The 16,742-nt window shown below is 44.0% G+C and overlaps 1 protein-coding gene across 2 annotated transcripts in view; it reads left to right on the top strand.

Annotated features, from left to right (window-relative positions):
* The window catches only part of RAB12 (RAB12, member RAS oncogene family), a 38,722-nt gene extending 23,034 nt beyond the window's left edge, over positions 1-15,688 (top strand). The window contains exons 4-7 of one of the 2 annotated variants that reach the window (XM_059724236.1): positions 1,554-1,692; positions 2,253-2,342; positions 4,761-4,865; positions 6,620-6,822. In XM_059724236.1, coding sequence (XP_059580219.1) covers positions 1,554-1,692; positions 2,253-2,342; positions 4,761-4,865; positions 6,620-6,754 — 469 coding nt within the window. In that variant the 3' untranslated portion in view covers positions 6,755-6,822. Of the gene's footprint in view, positions 1-1,553; positions 1,693-2,252; positions 2,343-4,760; positions 4,866-6,619; positions 6,823-13,591 lie in introns of those variants that run through there. The other variant, XM_006272266.4, reaches the window with a different exon arrangement.
* The last annotated feature ends 1,054 nt before the right edge of the window (positions 15,689-16,742 follow it).

A 16,742-nucleotide genomic window follows, 5' to 3' on the forward strand; every position in this document is an offset into this window, starting at 1 on the left:
TGTGTGTTTAGTTTTGGGGAACATGGGGGAATTGAAAGATAGAATCCAATTCTTTCTCTCCCTGTCCTCTACCTCCTTTCCCACAACAGTACTATCATCACACTTCCAAGTACTGTTCATGATGATGCATCAGGTTTGTTTGTTTTTTTCATAATTCTTGGTGTAGCTATATGAAGCTGAGGTTTCAGATCAATTTCTAGTGGGCAGATCATCTACATGATAAAACCACCATTACAGTGTTTATTCCTAATTCTCCTCAATCTAAGTATGGTCCCTATAGGTTTTGGTTGAGACAAAGTGGGATTGTGGCAGTTCGTCCTACTACTGTAGCTCCTGTATATATGCTATCGAGAAATCTTGAGGAGGAAGATCAATTTTTGGCCCTTTGGAAGCATTCTTTTTTAGAATACTCAAAATAAATCATTGTATCTAACGAGTTATGTTTGTGAGGTTTTTCCATACTCTGTACTCAAATGTTATATTACATGATTAAGCCCAGTCAACATTTTTCATTCATCCCTCACATGCATATACTTCTCATCTAGAAATAGTTTTTATTCTGATTTTTGACCTGCTTCAGTACTAAGTTTTTTAATTTCTTATATTAGGAAGCTTGTTTCCCACCATCTGTATTTCAGATGTATTAGAGCACTTTATAACTTAATTTTGAGTAATGGCATTTCCAAGTTATGCCGATCTGCTCTAAGCATGGGCTCTTGTAAGAGTAGCCACCAAAATACAGTGGTAGAAATCCCTGAAATCTTGGCTTATCTATTGTTAGTACAAGAACACTGGTGCCATAGCTGGAGAATGGCTTGCAGACCTTATTAAATGCACCCAAATTAAAGCCCCTGTTTTGGATCTGATTTTTTGACAATCAGATCCAAATGCCAAATTAAGCACTCGAAATCACTAGACTTTGGAGTTCTGAGCTTTACCTTCAGCCTCATATTGTACTCTGCCATAAATGTCCCTTGAAAATTAGTAGCATTAGTAGCACATTTCCTTGTATTGTTTGTTTGCCTAATATTTTCAACAATTTTTACCACTAACATCTACATAAATATTAAAATATAGCTTAATTGTTTTTTGGTTGATCTGAAAACCCTCTGAAAGCTTGAATCTCGTTAGTAGGTACACTGCGGCTTTTACACTTGGATGTCCAACGTTAGCTTGATTAGCATGCATCTTTTTCTTTTTCCCTTTTTAAGAAATTTTTTTTTTAATTTTTCATCTGCTGATATGTTTTCATTGGACAACTCCATTCTCAAAGATGCATAAAGTTGCTTTGGTGGCCTGGCCTTTCCCAGTTTAGTTAGCGTGGGACAATTAAGTATGATGGTAGACTGTCTCAGAACTGAGATTTTCTTCTAATTATTAATCTGGCTTGCCTGTTATTGTCTATAATTATTATATATAGAAGGAAATGAACAATATGGGATATACATTTAGCATGTGGTTAGCTTGTGGGGGGTTTTTTTTAAATTCAAGCTAACTTATTCTGTTCTTTAACTGATAAAATATTTGTGCCAATGTTTGCTGCTGCTTCTTAGGGACACAGCAGGTCAGGAGAGATTCAACAGCATTACCTCAGCTTATTACAGAAGTGCCAAGGGAATCATATTGGTATATGATATCACCAAGAAGGAGACATTTGATGATTTACCAAAATGGATGAAAATGATTGATAAGGTAGGCTTCCACTTCTGTAAAAGTAGAGAATATAGTATGTAATACTTAAATTACATTTTTACAGTCCCCTTAAAATGTGTTTTGGAATAAACCTTGTAGAAGACTGAAAATGTAAATTGTTTAACTGAGTTGTTTTTTTTTTTTACTTTATTCTTTTGGCAAGTACTACTCTAACATAGAAATGTCTGCCTGGAGCTGGTCTTGATTAACAGTAATTGCCTTTGTCATTGGTACTAGTAGAAGTATGCACATCATTGCGCATCTGACTACACAAAAAAACCCAGTACATTCCGTTTGCCTCCTTTGTGTTAAGGTCATAATATTCACCAGAGAGAAACTTTTGGCTCTCATTTAGTATCTTGGTATGAATCTGAAAACTGAGCAAAATGAGGGCAGATATTCTCAAGATAACATTTCCACAGTGTTTTGATAATATAGAACACATTGAAATATAATGAGTCAACTAATTACTAGAGACTTGATTGATATTTTTTTTCCAACAGCATATGAAACTTGTGCTTAGATGTAGTTAGAAATGCCATTTTTTGCTGTATTTACAGTATGCCTCAGAAGATGCAGAACTTCTACTAGTTGGAAATAAATTGGACTGTGAAGTTGATCGAGAAATTACTCGACAGCAGGGAGAAAAAGTAAGAGCAAGTGGAAATGAAATTATTCACATCTTTGAGTGGGTCACCTGGTATTGTGTGGAAAACAACCAGTGGCAACATGTAGAGGGTTCATGGGGGTGCATGTGCACCCCCTGAGAGCAGCGTTCCCAGGCGAGGGGGCGGGGGTAGGCAAGAGTGCTGGTGCCCCCCTTGAGAATGCCAGCCAGGGAGCACACCGGGAGAAGCGGCACCCCTGCGGCTGATCCCTCTGACCCGGAAATGCCAGCGGTGCACCGCTGCCAGTTGCGTGTTGGCAGGATCAGCTGCAGGGACCCCACCCCCCGGTCTGTGGGATCGGCTGTGGGGGGACCCCCCTTCCCCAGTTGCTGACTGTCTGCTGGTGGGGGAAGTTGTGTCCCCCTCCCTCTCCACAACTCAGGAGGCACCAGTCGCTCATCGCCCATGAAAACAACTGTTTAGTTTGGGATTTATCTCATACAGGATAGCAGGTCAAAAGGCAGAATGCAGCAAGTGGCCAGATAACAACAGAATAGTGTGGATACAAGGACTTTTGTTCAGAAGCACACAATGGCCCATTAGAGTTAGTACAATGTGTGACTGGTCTCTATAGGTATTAAATTGTTGAGCAAGATAAGGAAGTTAGTTTGTATCTTACAGTTGAGATTAATCTAATGATCAGAATCTGAGGCTAGTAATCAGTGAGTGGGATTGTATTACAACCTGAAAGCTACCAGGGCAGGGGCGGGCAAACTCAGCCCATCGGCCAGATTCAGCTTGCCAGGTCATTGTATTCAGCAGGTGGAGCTTCTCCAAAAAACAATTATTACTGGCCTATGGCTGCCTTTCTGAAAGCTAGTGGGAGGTGGGCTTTCAGAGGTTGCTTACCATCAGACTGAGTGGGCATTGTGCCTCCATCTCCATGGGGCCCCTGGCACTCCAGCTGGGAGCCCCATGTGGAGGCACTGAGTGCAGTGGTGTATGGCTGGACAGCTGGTGAGTGGGGAGGGGAGTTCCCCCCTGCAGTGCCAGGAGCCCCATATGGAGGTATGCAGCCAGCCTGACCCAGCCTGGTGGTGTGCCTTCTCAGCTGCGGTGCTGGGAGCCCCACATACTGGTGCATGGCTCCCAGAAGGAGAGCTGGGAGCTGCACGTGGTAACACAGAGCCCTCCTGGCCCAATGGCTTGTGTGTGGGGTGGGAGTGGACAGTGTAGGGTGGGTGTGAGTGGGAGAATGTGGGTGAGAGTGTGTGGTGGGAGTGTGGGTGAGAGGGGGACAGCCTCTGGTGCACAGTCCCTACTGCTGCTGGCACAGCAGGCCCTCAGAATGCTCATGGCCCATGCCAGGCAGAGTCACATGCAGCTCTCAGGGCTCAGCTAGAACTACCTGTTGCCAGGGGGCTCTGCCTGCTGCAGGCCATGAGCACCCCAAGGGCCTGCTGCTGCTACTGCCTCTGGTGGCAGGGGCTATGCACCAAGGAGTTGGAGGTGGCATCTGTGGCGGGGGCAGGGGGGTCCACACCCACCCACACATTTCCCACAAACCCCACCACCCCCACACACTCCTGTACCTGCATCCCCCCACACACCTAGACACCCCTTCATAATCCCCCCCTACCTTTCACAAACCATACACAAGAGTAAGACTTTATTTTGAGCTATTATGCAATCACCACTATATACACTATGCAAATACATGTAAACCAGGTGGAAAAGGTCAAGAGTTAGGGGGTGGGGCTTCTGGTCCCAAGATGGTGATCAAGGGGTGGGGCTATCCCTGTCCCAACAGCTGATCGAAAGTAGTTAAGTAGCCCCCCATTTGAAATAATTGCCCACCCCTGTACCAGGGTGGCAGAGAAAGCATGCAAGTAGAAATCTATCCCAGCTTCCGCCTCTGAAGAGCCCTTTCAGTGGGATAAAAAAGGCTACTACCGGTCAGTAGTGATATGCTTGAGTTACATGGACAGGATTGGAAAATATATATGCTTGCAGTATGCCTGGCAGTTCCTGTGCTATTTATTAATTTATTTTCAGGAGCACCAGATTCTCCTAAAAGCATAGGAAAGGAAAACATCTAAATAAATGTCAACCAAAATGTTTGTCATCTGTATATTCAACACTCTCATTTTTGTATGTCTGCTTAGCAGTTGATTTAATATTTTACCCTTAGCCATGACATTTCTTTTATTGGTGTTCAACCATTGCCATTTTCTTTCCTAATGTGCCAAAATAATTCTTTTAGCCCAGTTGTGTCCAATTTTACAACTCTGGACATATTCATGGAGGGAGAAGAATTAACATGCAGAACTGACAAGTTGACTCATGAATCCGACATGACTCAAAATTCAGTTTCTCTCAGCTTTTGCTATATTCAACTTTTCTTTGCACCTTTAAAAAACAAAACCCCCTGAGACTGACACTTTTATTTTTCCTTGTCAGTTTGCACAGCAGATAACTGGGATGCGGTTCTGTGAAGCAAGTGCCAAGGATAATTTTAATGTGGATGAAATATTTCTGAAACTTGTTGATGATATCCTGAAAAAGGTAAGCTGTTTGCCTAGACTTTTATAAGTCAGATATTTTATTACTACTTGCACAAGTGCTTGTTCAGAGTGCACAATAGCAAGTAAGTTATTTTATCTTGGAGCAGTCAGGATGCAGCTTGTGGACCACCTGCTATCTTCCATTTCTTCTGTTGTGGCACAGCTTAGTATTGCAATTGAAGTTTTCACTTACATGCCTCCATGCATAGTAGCTTAATTTTATATCAAGGTGCAGTGGCTGACTCTGCATTTGCCTGCTTCCTTTGCTGTCACAAATTAATTAGGACTGCTTCAGGGAATAGGCTTGGAGTAACACAGAAAAAAAGTGTGTTTTGCTTAAATTGGCATGCTAAGAACTACAGAAGACTGGAGAAACAAGAAGTCAGCAACTTGACTATACAGGATACCAACTAGAAACGGAGACTGAAGCTATGTACAGGCATTATGTTTCTATTGGGAGAATCTCAGCTCTCCCATTAGAAACCACAAATGCTCATGCGGCTTATCCTGGAACAAAAATTGTGGTTCCGGGACAAAAATAACCCATCTCCCACTGGGAGGGCTTCTCCTTCCAGTGGGATGCTCTGGGAGGGCTTCTGGGAAAATGCATGCAAAGTTTTCTGCTGTTGGACTCCTAGGAACCAGGAAGTGCTGCGTGATGGGAAAACATTTCCTGCGCCTTCCCAAGACCAGAGTTATTCTCATCTGGGGAGAGCACAGGGAATAGCTGCTGTTCACCTCTTCCCTGTCCCAGTGGGAGTTGAGTGGCAGGGAAAGGTTGTTGTGCCTTCCTCAGAACGAGGTCACCTCAGTCACAGAAGGCACAGGAGACTGCTGCTGCTGCTGCTCCAGTAGGCAGAAAGCCAAGTTAAGGAGTAGCTACTCCTTGTTCACTACCCACGCCTCAGACTGGGCTCCATGGTCTGAGGAGTGGGTGAGTGGGGAAAATTTCCACCACTAGAAACGATAGCCTGTTTATGGCCTAGGAAAAGTAGCAACCTTGGTATGTATACAGGATGGAGCTGCTATCTTACAGTACTGTAGGGAGATCTCCGAGTCCCAGTTGTTATTTGATAGCTTTGATTTTAGATTTGTCTCTTGACCTCTTTATGCCTCTTTCCTCCTCCCCCCACCCCCCAAAATGATTGATGAATTTCATGAAGTGTCACTTTAATCTTTGGCTGATCAGTGCTATTTAAATGCTGAGTATTAGCATTGTAGTGAAAAATCATTGCAAGTCTTATTTAAAAAAAAATAAATTCACCCCAAGTTAGGTTAACTGATCTGTTTAGCTGTGTTTCTACCTACACTATTGTCTGACAGTTGATTTAAAGTTTGAAACTGTCACGACTCAGTGAGTTTGGTTCCTCGGCACTATGGAATTTTCTTGACACATGAGAGCCTCTTGCACAACGAGGGTTTTTGCTGCATAAAGAACCCGCGTGGAGGAGGGAGTTCCTGCCAATTTGCAAGCTGTCTTTGCAGGATGCATTTTCTCTTTGCAGCACAGAAGTGCATGATGCAAAGAGTTCCCGCCATTCGGATGTAAATTCGTGCCCTGCTATTGGCTAGTGCTAAATTATTCACACGTGGCAGCCGGTAATTGGCTTGCTGGCCGTTTAAAAATGAGTGCGACTTCCGCCCAAGTCGAAGAGCTTTGAGCACGCTGCAGAGTGCCTCTTAGAGATCCGACTTGCGGCTAGCTGGTCGATAGACTGATCACCTATCGATCCCTCTTCCCGTCGCCGAACGCAGTCCCAGACGTACCCTTTTCCCGCCGGCTTGAGTCACGGACGGATTTACTGGCATTGGCCTCGCCAGCTGGAGCAACTCACATTGTTGTCCAGACGACCGAACCGTTTCCGTCGCAGCCACCCGCGACGTAAGTAAAGTTTTTTACAACCATTAAACCTCGTCTGCCTCTCCATTCACCAGCCCGCCCTGACGAACGAGTAATTTCTGAATCGCCTCGAGTCGGTTCAGCCCGGCCGAGACATGGCGACGAGGATGGGATTAAAGGGCACGGTGATGGAGAAGAACTTAACTGGGTGCTGCCCCTGGCGCACCGGGAACCGCCACGTAGAGAACGCTAACGATCTATGGGCGCATATCGCTTACCACCAGGTGGTAGAAGGGGAGGAAAGAAGTATTGATGGTTACTTCTCCGTAAAAAGAGAAGAAGCCGTGGTGAAAGAATGGAGAACAAAGCTATCCCTAGGGGAGTTCAGATGCATAATGGGGAGCGACCGGGTTTATTATCGGCCCCCGGAGGAAACATCAACCATATCCCTAGCCGGGGTAAAAGCGTGGAAGGCAGAGAAGCTGACCCCCGCTTAGGAGTTTGCCCAATGCACCCGATACTTAAAGGGGGGGGGGGAACCCACCCCCACGGACTGGTTCAACTGTCCAGATTTGGTGCCTGAGTCGCGGGGCCATGAGCTCCTCGTTCAGCTACGGGAGGATGTGGAAACTAAGGGCCGTCACAAGCCAAAGTGGGGTCTAATTAAATGGAAAAAGGGAAAGATGATAAATGTGCTGTTCCGTGCAGTAACGGGCCTACTGAGGGAATACGCGAATTTGGAGGCTCAGATGCATACTGCGGGTAGAGAGTCGCTGGAGCGGACAGCAAAGGGCTCCGGAGCAGCGTTTGTTAACAGTGCCGGCCGCATGGTGCTGTTAGCAAAAAATGGCGCCGAAAGAAGCGCGAGCTGCCCGGGGAACCCGGAAAGGAGGGGCGGAGTTTTGGAAGACCCGGCAGGGATTCCCTTGGTGACTCCACCTCCAGAGGTGACGTCATTCCCTGCAATCACGCCTCTTTACCACGGGGAGGGGCCAATGGGAGGAGGGATATACTCAACGCTCCCAGATACAGAATTTAACCCTCTCTCTGCCACAGCTTACCCAATAGCTGTGACGAAGCATGTCGAGGATGAAGAAGGTACCACGCATACCACTGTTATCTCTCGTACACGACCCAGACCAGAGATTCAAGAGCTTTACAAAGAATCCAAAATAAGGCCGGGAGAAACCTTGGCCATGTGGTTAGGAAGACTGATAGTGGAATTTGGATCCGACACTCTGGATAAAGAAGAAGCGAGTGCCCTGACACGACAAGCAGCATGGAGCGGAGGGCGCGCTACTGATTTGAATGTGGTCACGGACAGTGCCCACTGGCCCATCCCGCTCCCGGCGCTTGTGGTAGGACAAGTAAACCACAAATTTCACACCTGGCATGAGGGTTGCCCGAAGAAGGCTACAGCAGAACAACTTCTCCTGGCTATAGTTGGAGTGTCATATCTCTCATGGAGCCCAAGAACAAATCCAATGGGACTAACAGCAGTCCAGCGTAAGGAGAGATGGGCTCATCGTCACCTATCGGACCCCGGGGCAATTCCAACGCCCTTGGAAGCCATGGATGCCTGCGTGGAGGTGTACGGAGGAGCGAATGCTGTTACACTCCGACTCTTCTTGAACCCGATGGCAGGTCAACCAGTGGGAAATCTTTTAGGCCATCTCCCACGATTGCAGGCACTTATGAAGCAAGGTGAGGAAGCTTCTAATGACACAAGGGATTGACCTTCAGCGTACCTGGCTGCAACATTGAGGCCTAGGCGTCAAGGGTATACCCCTCGGCGAGAGCCATGGGGGTCACCTCCAAGGACCCTGAAGGAAAGAACTCTGAAGGAAAGAACTATGTTCGGATTTCTTCTCGCTCACTCCGGACTAACAAAGGCTCAAATGAGACTTTTGGGAGACAAGGCCCAGGCCAGTATGGCTGAAGCATTGGGATTTAATTGTGAGGATCCGTCAAAAAATGAGTAAAGGCTGGCGGCTCCGCCGGCGGCCTTCCTCAACTCAGACCTGATCCTACTGATTCTCGACCATACGCTGAACTCACTGTTTACAACCCTTTCGATCCGGATGACCAACAACAGGTATTCTTTCTTCTTGACACTGGAGCTCAGACCAATGTGATCACCTCAACGATACCTCATCAAAAGACCACCAAGACGATCAAGGTACAAGGGCTTAACGCTGTCGCTGTCACAACAAAGGTCAAGTTTTGGGTTCAGGATCACCGATATCCCCTAGAGGCTGTTCTAGGGGGCATCAACATTTTAGGAATCCCAGGGATAAAAACGCTTCACCTTAAGGAGCAAGTGCTACAGGCATTACCCGTAATTATCCCAGAGCAGGACTGGCATCGACCAACGCTTCGTGACACTTCCACCTGGTGATATCGGCCAATCCCAACTAAGGATTCTCTGAAACAGTCCCTTATTAACCTTCTGCAGCGACTCGAGCGACGAGGCTGTATTAAGACCGTAACAGCCAGCACCTACCTATCATCAGTTGCGAAACCTGGGAAGCCTAATGAAGCCCAGTTGGTTGTGGACTATCGAGAAGTCAATAAAAGGTGTCAGGTACTTCAACAACCTAATCCGTCTACTCTGCTACAGTGTATGTTTGAGATGGCACAGTTCCAGCAAAGTCCGTGGGTCGGAGTTACATTAGATCTGAAAAATATGTTCTTTTCCATCCCCATAACTGACCCGGAGGGAATACTAAATATGTGTATTGATGGCATCATGTACAGGTGGACAGTTTGTCCGCAAGGATATCGTAACGCTCCATCATTAGCCACTGGTGCCATGAATAACACCCTGAAGAATTTTCGAGCCTTGCACTCTCTTCCCTCAGAAAAAGAATTAAAAATTTGGAGTTATGTGGATGATATTGCCATCATGGGTCGCAATAGCTCTGTAGTTGCCAGTGTAGTAAACCAACTGGTTGCTCACCTTCAAAGTGAGGGATGGACAATCAACGAGGAAAAGTCAAGCCTACATCCTGTAGATGACATTACGTTCCTTGGCACTCGATACACCGGTTCCATCCGCCACGGAGTATCGCATGAGGGTCCTAACATCGATCCGCTAAAAACATTCCACCCTGTCACTAAGAGGCATTTTCAACAGCTTTTGGGTCATTTAAATTGGTATCGACATTATGTTGAACCCAGCGATTTGGCACTCCTCACTAAATTACAGCGACAGATTCGCGACAAGTCCCGAAAGTCCACGCCTTGGACGGAAAAGGATCAGCAGAATCTGCTTCGCCTGCTAACCATGGTTAAAGGTACACAACTCCATGCAATCGATCTGGGTGAGTCACTAACCGTAACCCTTGGATTCACCACCAACCACGTGTGGGCTGTCGTGCACAACCCCCGCGATGAGTTAGTATACACGGCCCATAAGACGCTTCAAGCGGCGCAACATCGATATGGAGCTATGGAAAAGATTCTCCTAGCTGAACAACTGGTGGAGCCGTTAGCAAGGGGGCATGGGACGTTACGTGCTCCTGGTGCCACATTGTTACCCTTGCTGGACGCGGGAAGAATCGACCCACATTTTCAAGGGGAGTCTAAGACCTGGAATACATTAGTACTTTCCCACCATTATAATTGGCATTGTTGGAGGTTGGAAGACACGGTACCTGATCCAAGCCCAGAAGACGAGGAAAAGGTTCCTACGTTGTATGGAACTTCAGCCCCAGCGTGGATGGGCTCGGACGGAACCTCCCGACATGAAGGAGGCTATGGATACTACTGTAAAGCTTGTCACGACAAGGAAATATTCCAGGCCGACCCAGATGATAATTCGTCCCAAAAATGTGAATTATTAGGATTCCTGAAGGTACTGGAACATTGTTTGGTGTATCATAACAATACACTCCCAGTTCCGATCATCGCAATTGATTCGCAGTATATCTACAAAATCCTTACTGGCACAGCTTTTCCCTCCGAAAACCTGGATGATTGGCGAGACATCTGGAGGATGTTAACTAGATTTGTACGCCTTCCGTTGATTAGGCACACTAAGTCCCATCGTTCAGATACTGATCCAGTGCATAAGGTAATTGATAAGCTCTTGGAGGATCCACTGCAGACCGACATAGCTTTGCCTGTCACATCTACCACTGATCCTGAAGTAAATCCATTTCTCGCATGGCTTCATGAAAATTGGGGTCACCCGGGACCACGGGCTTGTCATCAACGTTGGTGCCGAACCATTACAGAGCTGGCCTCATACGGAGCCAGGCGGGATTGGGAAAAGGTAGCTCAGGCCTGTGAGACATGTGCTAAAGAGAAGTGTCATAAAACCAAACATCAGATCGGAGCTTTTGATTCTTCACAGTTTCAGGCAGGAAAAGTTTGGCAGGTAGATTTACTGGGACCCCTCCCAGGGTCTAAACCGCCAAATAAAGGACTAGTTGTGGTTGATTTGGGGACCAGACAGTTGCAGGTTATTCCCTTACGAAAAAGCAATGCCACTGCTGTTATTGTTGCCTTGACTGCTGTGTTTGCCACCTGGCAACCTCCTCATGAAATTCAGTCTGATGGAGGACCTCCGTTTAACTCTAATGCTTTGGATAAATTTGCTAGTCTTCACAATGTGTCATGGCATCTTCGTCTGCCGTACCATCCACAGTCCAGCGGTGTTGTGGAGAGACACATAGGTCTATACAAGGAGCAGCTTCACCTTAGAGGAGGGGGGACGTTTAAAAATTGGACTAAATTTAATCACGATGTCCTTATTTCACTAAACACTGCTAAGCCGTTATGGGACGAAGCTAATGTCCAAAAACCCCCACCTTGGGAGCCCAAGTTCCAACCTGAAGAGTTAGTGTGGATTTCAATACCTCACCCTCATCAGTCTCATCCACAAGTTCACAAAGGAACAGTTCAACAACCAGGACAATATCCCAATACCTATTGTGTCCAACTGGAAAAGAAGCCCAATTGTCCTCCTATTATTGTTCATCACAACTGGATGACTCGCCGTTCCGATGTTCACCCAGTATCCTTACAGTGAAGCCAGTTATGATTCTTTCTCGTTGTGTTTTGTCTTGTTATTCTGGTTTTTTTCACAGGTTTGACCCCAGCGAAAGCGGTAATCCACAACCACCTGATTATGAGACCAGACCGCAGTCCATTCGAAGCCAGAAAGTGATAATTGCGAGGGAGGCACTGAGACGGCAAAGAACCCATCTGCTCAGGACTTTTTATGGCATTATTTTCATTTGTTGGGTGTTTACTGACATTGTCTGCTATAGGAGAAGACGGACTGAAGCAGCTGTTCTCCAATCAGACGATGATCAACAGTTGTTGTTATGTGTTCAAAGTTATTTGTTTGTGTGTGTGTGTGTGTATTGGTTGTGAAGGCTTTGCCAAGTCAGTGAATCCTCTAACAAAGATGCTGTATGATGTGCTCATGTGTCGAAAATTCCAGTTGTGCCGTCGGCAAGGGGGCATGTCGTAACCCAGTGAGTTTGGTGCCTCGGCACTGGAATTTTCTTGACACATGAGAGCCTCTTGCACAGCGAGGGTTTTTGCTGCATAAAGAACCCGCATGCAGGAGAGAGTTCCCGCCAATTTGCAAGCTGTCTTTGCAGGATGCATTTTCTCTTTGCAGCACAGAAGTGCACGGTGCAAAGAGTTCCCGCCATTCAGATGTAAATTTGTGCCCCGCTATTGGCTAGTGCTAAATTATTCACACGCGGCGGCCGGTAATTGGCTTGCTGGCCGTTTAAAAATGAGTGCGACTTCCGCCCAAGTCGAAGAGCTTTGAGCACGCTGCAGAGTGCCTCTTAGAGATCCGACTTGCGGCTAGCTGGTCGATAGACTGATCACCTATCGATCCCTCTTCCCGTCGCCGAACGCAGTCCCAGACGTACCCTTTTCCCGCCGGCTTGAGTCACGGACGGATTTACTGGCATTGGCCTCGCCAGCTGGAGCAACTCACATTGTTGTCCAGACGACCGAACCGTTTCCGTCGCAGCCACCTGCGACGTAAGTAAAGTTTTTTACAACCATTAAACCTCGTCTGCCTCTCCATTCACCAGCCCGCCCTGACGAACGAGTAATTTCTGAATCACCTCGAGTCGGTTCAGCCCGGCCGAGACAGAAACTATTTTAAGATTTGTAAGGATGTTCTGCACTTTCAAATGCTGTAAAATAATGAGAGGCAAACATCTTCGTAATTGATTATCTTTTATTGGACCAACTGCATAGTTTGGATAAAATAATGAAAGTGTTTTGCTTTTCTCTATAGTAATAGTTTGCAAACACATGAAACTAGCTTTCCTGACTGAATAACTATATTAACATAGTGGGCAAACACTTAATTTTATGTATATTGGTTACTACTGCACCTTTAAAATTACAGGATTATTTGGAGTCTTGCATTTCAGTCAATGAATGGAAGTCCACAAATAAAGCACTGTGCTTAAAACTATTTAGCAACTTTTGAAGGGCTATAGAAGAAAACAAACTTTGTGCTCTTCAGTTCAATACATTATACTGCTTTGCCCTCTAGATTATTAGAAAATTGAATGCATGTTCTCTGTTATTGACAAACTGGCTATAAGAAACTTCTCCCAAATGTAGTTTTAATTATCATGATTCTATTATAGATCTTTTATCTGTCAAAATAGCAATACTACTTTCTTAACACAGTGTGTAAGATTTTTCTCCTTTGAAAGAAACTTTAACACGTTCTGTTCTAATATTTAAAAAAAAATGTTGGTGCTGGGATCTCTGAGGCCCTAATGTTAATCCTTTAGCTGAACTGCAGCTCTGAAGCCTTTCCCTTATGTAGGAGCAGTTGAGAGGTTCTGTGCACAGGATTATTTATAGACATGTTGGTTGTTTTTTTATTTTTTCAGATGCCCCTGGATATCATAAGGAATGAGCTGTCAAACAGTATCCTGTCCCTGCAGCCAGAGCCAGAAATCCCACCAGAACTGCCTCCTCCAAGGCCACATGTCCGTTGCTGTTGACTTGTTGCTTCGTACAGAGTGAAAAAAAAAATGAGTGGGAGGGGAAAGAAAGTGTCTGTACTTCTCTGCACTACAATCATTTGGCAGTTTCATGTTGCACTTTGTGTTCAAGTCAGAGCTACACACTAACTTGTATATATGCAAATATGAAATCCTGCATAGGATTCAGCTATAACAGTAAAATATTGCCCGTCTCCCTCAAAATGGTATTTCATTAATTGCCCCAGTGTTTATAATTATTTGTACAGTCTACAGGCAGCCACCACACTCCCAGTCTAAGAGGAGGAGAAATTAAATCTATACTTATTCTTGATTTTGAATGTTGTAATAGTCCTCGTTGTTATAAATAGGCAGGCAGAAGCTCTTCTGGTATGAAGATAAGTATATGGTGCTTTGCTAACTATTTTAAGATGACTTTTTTTTCTCCTTAAAACAGAAGACTTCCATGTACAAAGCTTCCATAAGCATCATTGTTTCTTTTCAATATGGTCAACAATTTTCCTTTTTTTGCTGTAGCGTCTGCAGCTGACTGGATTTACAGAAAATCAAAGAGTAATTTCCAGCACTCATTATTTATTATGTTTAATGCTGAGCCGTTGCTTTGTGTTCAAAGACATTACATTCGGTGCGGTTCTAAAGGTGCATTCTCAACTTGCATATACAAGTTCCTGCTTAAGCATAAACTAGGTTGCAGAGTCAGTAAATATTCAGTAAAAGTAGAGATGTATCTGAACTGTAAAAGAACATTTTAAAAGCAATGCTGCTGTCCTAGACAAATTCTTTTTAAAAAATTTAAGAGCATTTTTCCTGTGTTGAGGGATATAGATATATATATATATGTGTGTATTTGTCTGGACACCTTGGTGGGAGGGATGGGTTGATGGTAAAACTTTTTTTTTCCTTTTCTAATGGTGGAAACTATTCCAGTCAAGCATATATTGTGTGAGGTTTTTGTCTGATTATGAATTTGTGAATTATATCTTTGATATATCTTTTATTAAAATGCACTGTTTAGTTTAGTTGTGGTAAATCAATAATTATATATTTGAATAACTTAGTGTCCTGAATGTTGTGGTATTGAAAAACTTTGTGGTCTTTCTAAACTAATGAAATGCAAATAAAATTTTGTATTTATGAATGCCAGTGGAGCTGCACCTGTTTTTAGAATGGCAAATATCAAGTGGTGGATACAAGGTAATATTGTTGTTAAAAAAAAAAAAAAAATCTTTATTTCCTTGAGATCTAGTTCCCATTTTTTAGGTAGGAAGAACAAGGCACACTAAGAGTTTGCTTTAACTACTGCACTCTTTGGATGATCTAGCTTAACTGGTATCCTGTGATGGCATGTGACTGTCATGATGTCTTGGCAGGCAGTAGCAAAGTTTTTAATGACCCCCAGGGATACATATACAAACCAGTCTTGCAAAATATAGCTTCTCTTCTTTGGTATTTGAAACTGTCTCACCAGCTTTGCCTTTGTTTCAGCCTAAACACTTACACTGATCTGTAAGGTATACTACTGGCTTCTGCAACTTATTGTCTGTCTTCTGGAAGGAACTAGAAATTCAAAATTGGTCCTAATTTTTACTCCCCCAGTGGGTCTTAGAGCCCTTATCCCAATGGATCAGATACACCATTGTGCACATAGTGCTGTCTAGGAGATATCTCTTTGGCATACTCAGATTCAGCTAATAAATTAAGGAAGCTTGGTTAATGTTTGTGCTTATGTCTTCTGTCACCTTGTGCCTAGACAGTTAGCTTTTTTAGATAGTAAACCTATGGTTTACTGTAATACTGATAAAATGAAATCCAATTTTTCTAGTACTTGTAGGACTTCTGTGGGCAATAGCAAGGAAGGGAAAGTTATGGAACAAAGTTTTAACTTGACAACTATGACTTTAGTTGATTTGTTTTTATATGTATTTAGAAACTTGTGGTTTTTTTCTGCAGTTTTTGAATTTAATAAAAATTCAAGAGAACTGACTTAGATTTTTTTTTCTTGTAATCATGCGCTACGATTTTATTTGAATGCATCTGTTTCTAGTAATCTTCAAGGTAACTTTTATTAAGAATTTTTATTTGATTGTTAATTGAAAATATTTCCTGAGCTCTTTTGCTGTGATTTTTTTTTTTTTTTTTTGGAACAGTTTGCGATAGCTCCACTGTTGGAGGAAAGATGAAGAGCACTGTGCCCCTTCCCACTTCCCTCTGTAGCTTCAGGAACAATTTCTGTGTATCAGAAGCCTTCTAAGTGCTGCTGCTGTTTTCCTGCTCCAGCTATTCCCTGGTAGTTTTATACTGTGTTGGAGAAAAAAGAAACAATAGCCTAGTTGTACCTTTTGCCTCTTTTCCTGCTGGGCTATGAGATCTAGACTTTTTGTTTTAGTTTAGTTGAGCACTTTATGAAAGATTGTTTCCCTCCCACACACAAGCAGCTGCATAGCCCAAAAGGGGAATGAAGAGAAGCTGAAAACTAGTTACAGTTCACCAATTCTCTCCCTTGTGTCCACACAGGTTAGAGCAGCTTAGGGACTGCTCTAATTGTCTCTCCTGGTTATGGGTCTCAAGGGACCATTATATGCCAGTTAGAAATAATTAAGGCCATAGTACCATAGAGAAGTTTCTGTTCCCCTTTTATGCCTCTCCATCCCAAGGCATTCACTGCAGAAAGGGCAGAGCTAACTGCTATGGTCATTCATCAAGTTCTCTATGCTGGTCCTCAGCAGGTTACTTAATTCAGAGGTAGGAGAAATGACCCAGGAGAACCTCAAAAGGAGTAGATCTGCCCTAAAATAATTATGGTCCATTCACTTTCAATACATAAAATGTTGCTGTTGAAGTTTGCCACTTGCCTCACTGGAGCTAAAATTTCACCCAATTTGTTTTTTTCTCACAAATTACATAGGTTGGAATAATACTGTTATGTTGGTATCACAAATTAAGTATCTGTAGTTAGCTGTGTTAGTCTGAAGTCAGGCATAAGACAAGGTAGAGATGCACCTTTATAAACTAACTGAATCAAAGATGCATAGAAGTT

The sequence above is a fragment of the Alligator mississippiensis genome, chromosome 3, assembly GCF_030867095.1.
Source record: "Alligator mississippiensis isolate rAllMis1 chromosome 3, rAllMis1, whole genome shotgun sequence".
Lineage (NCBI taxonomy): Eukaryota > Metazoa > Chordata > Crocodylia > Alligatoridae > Alligator > Alligator mississippiensis.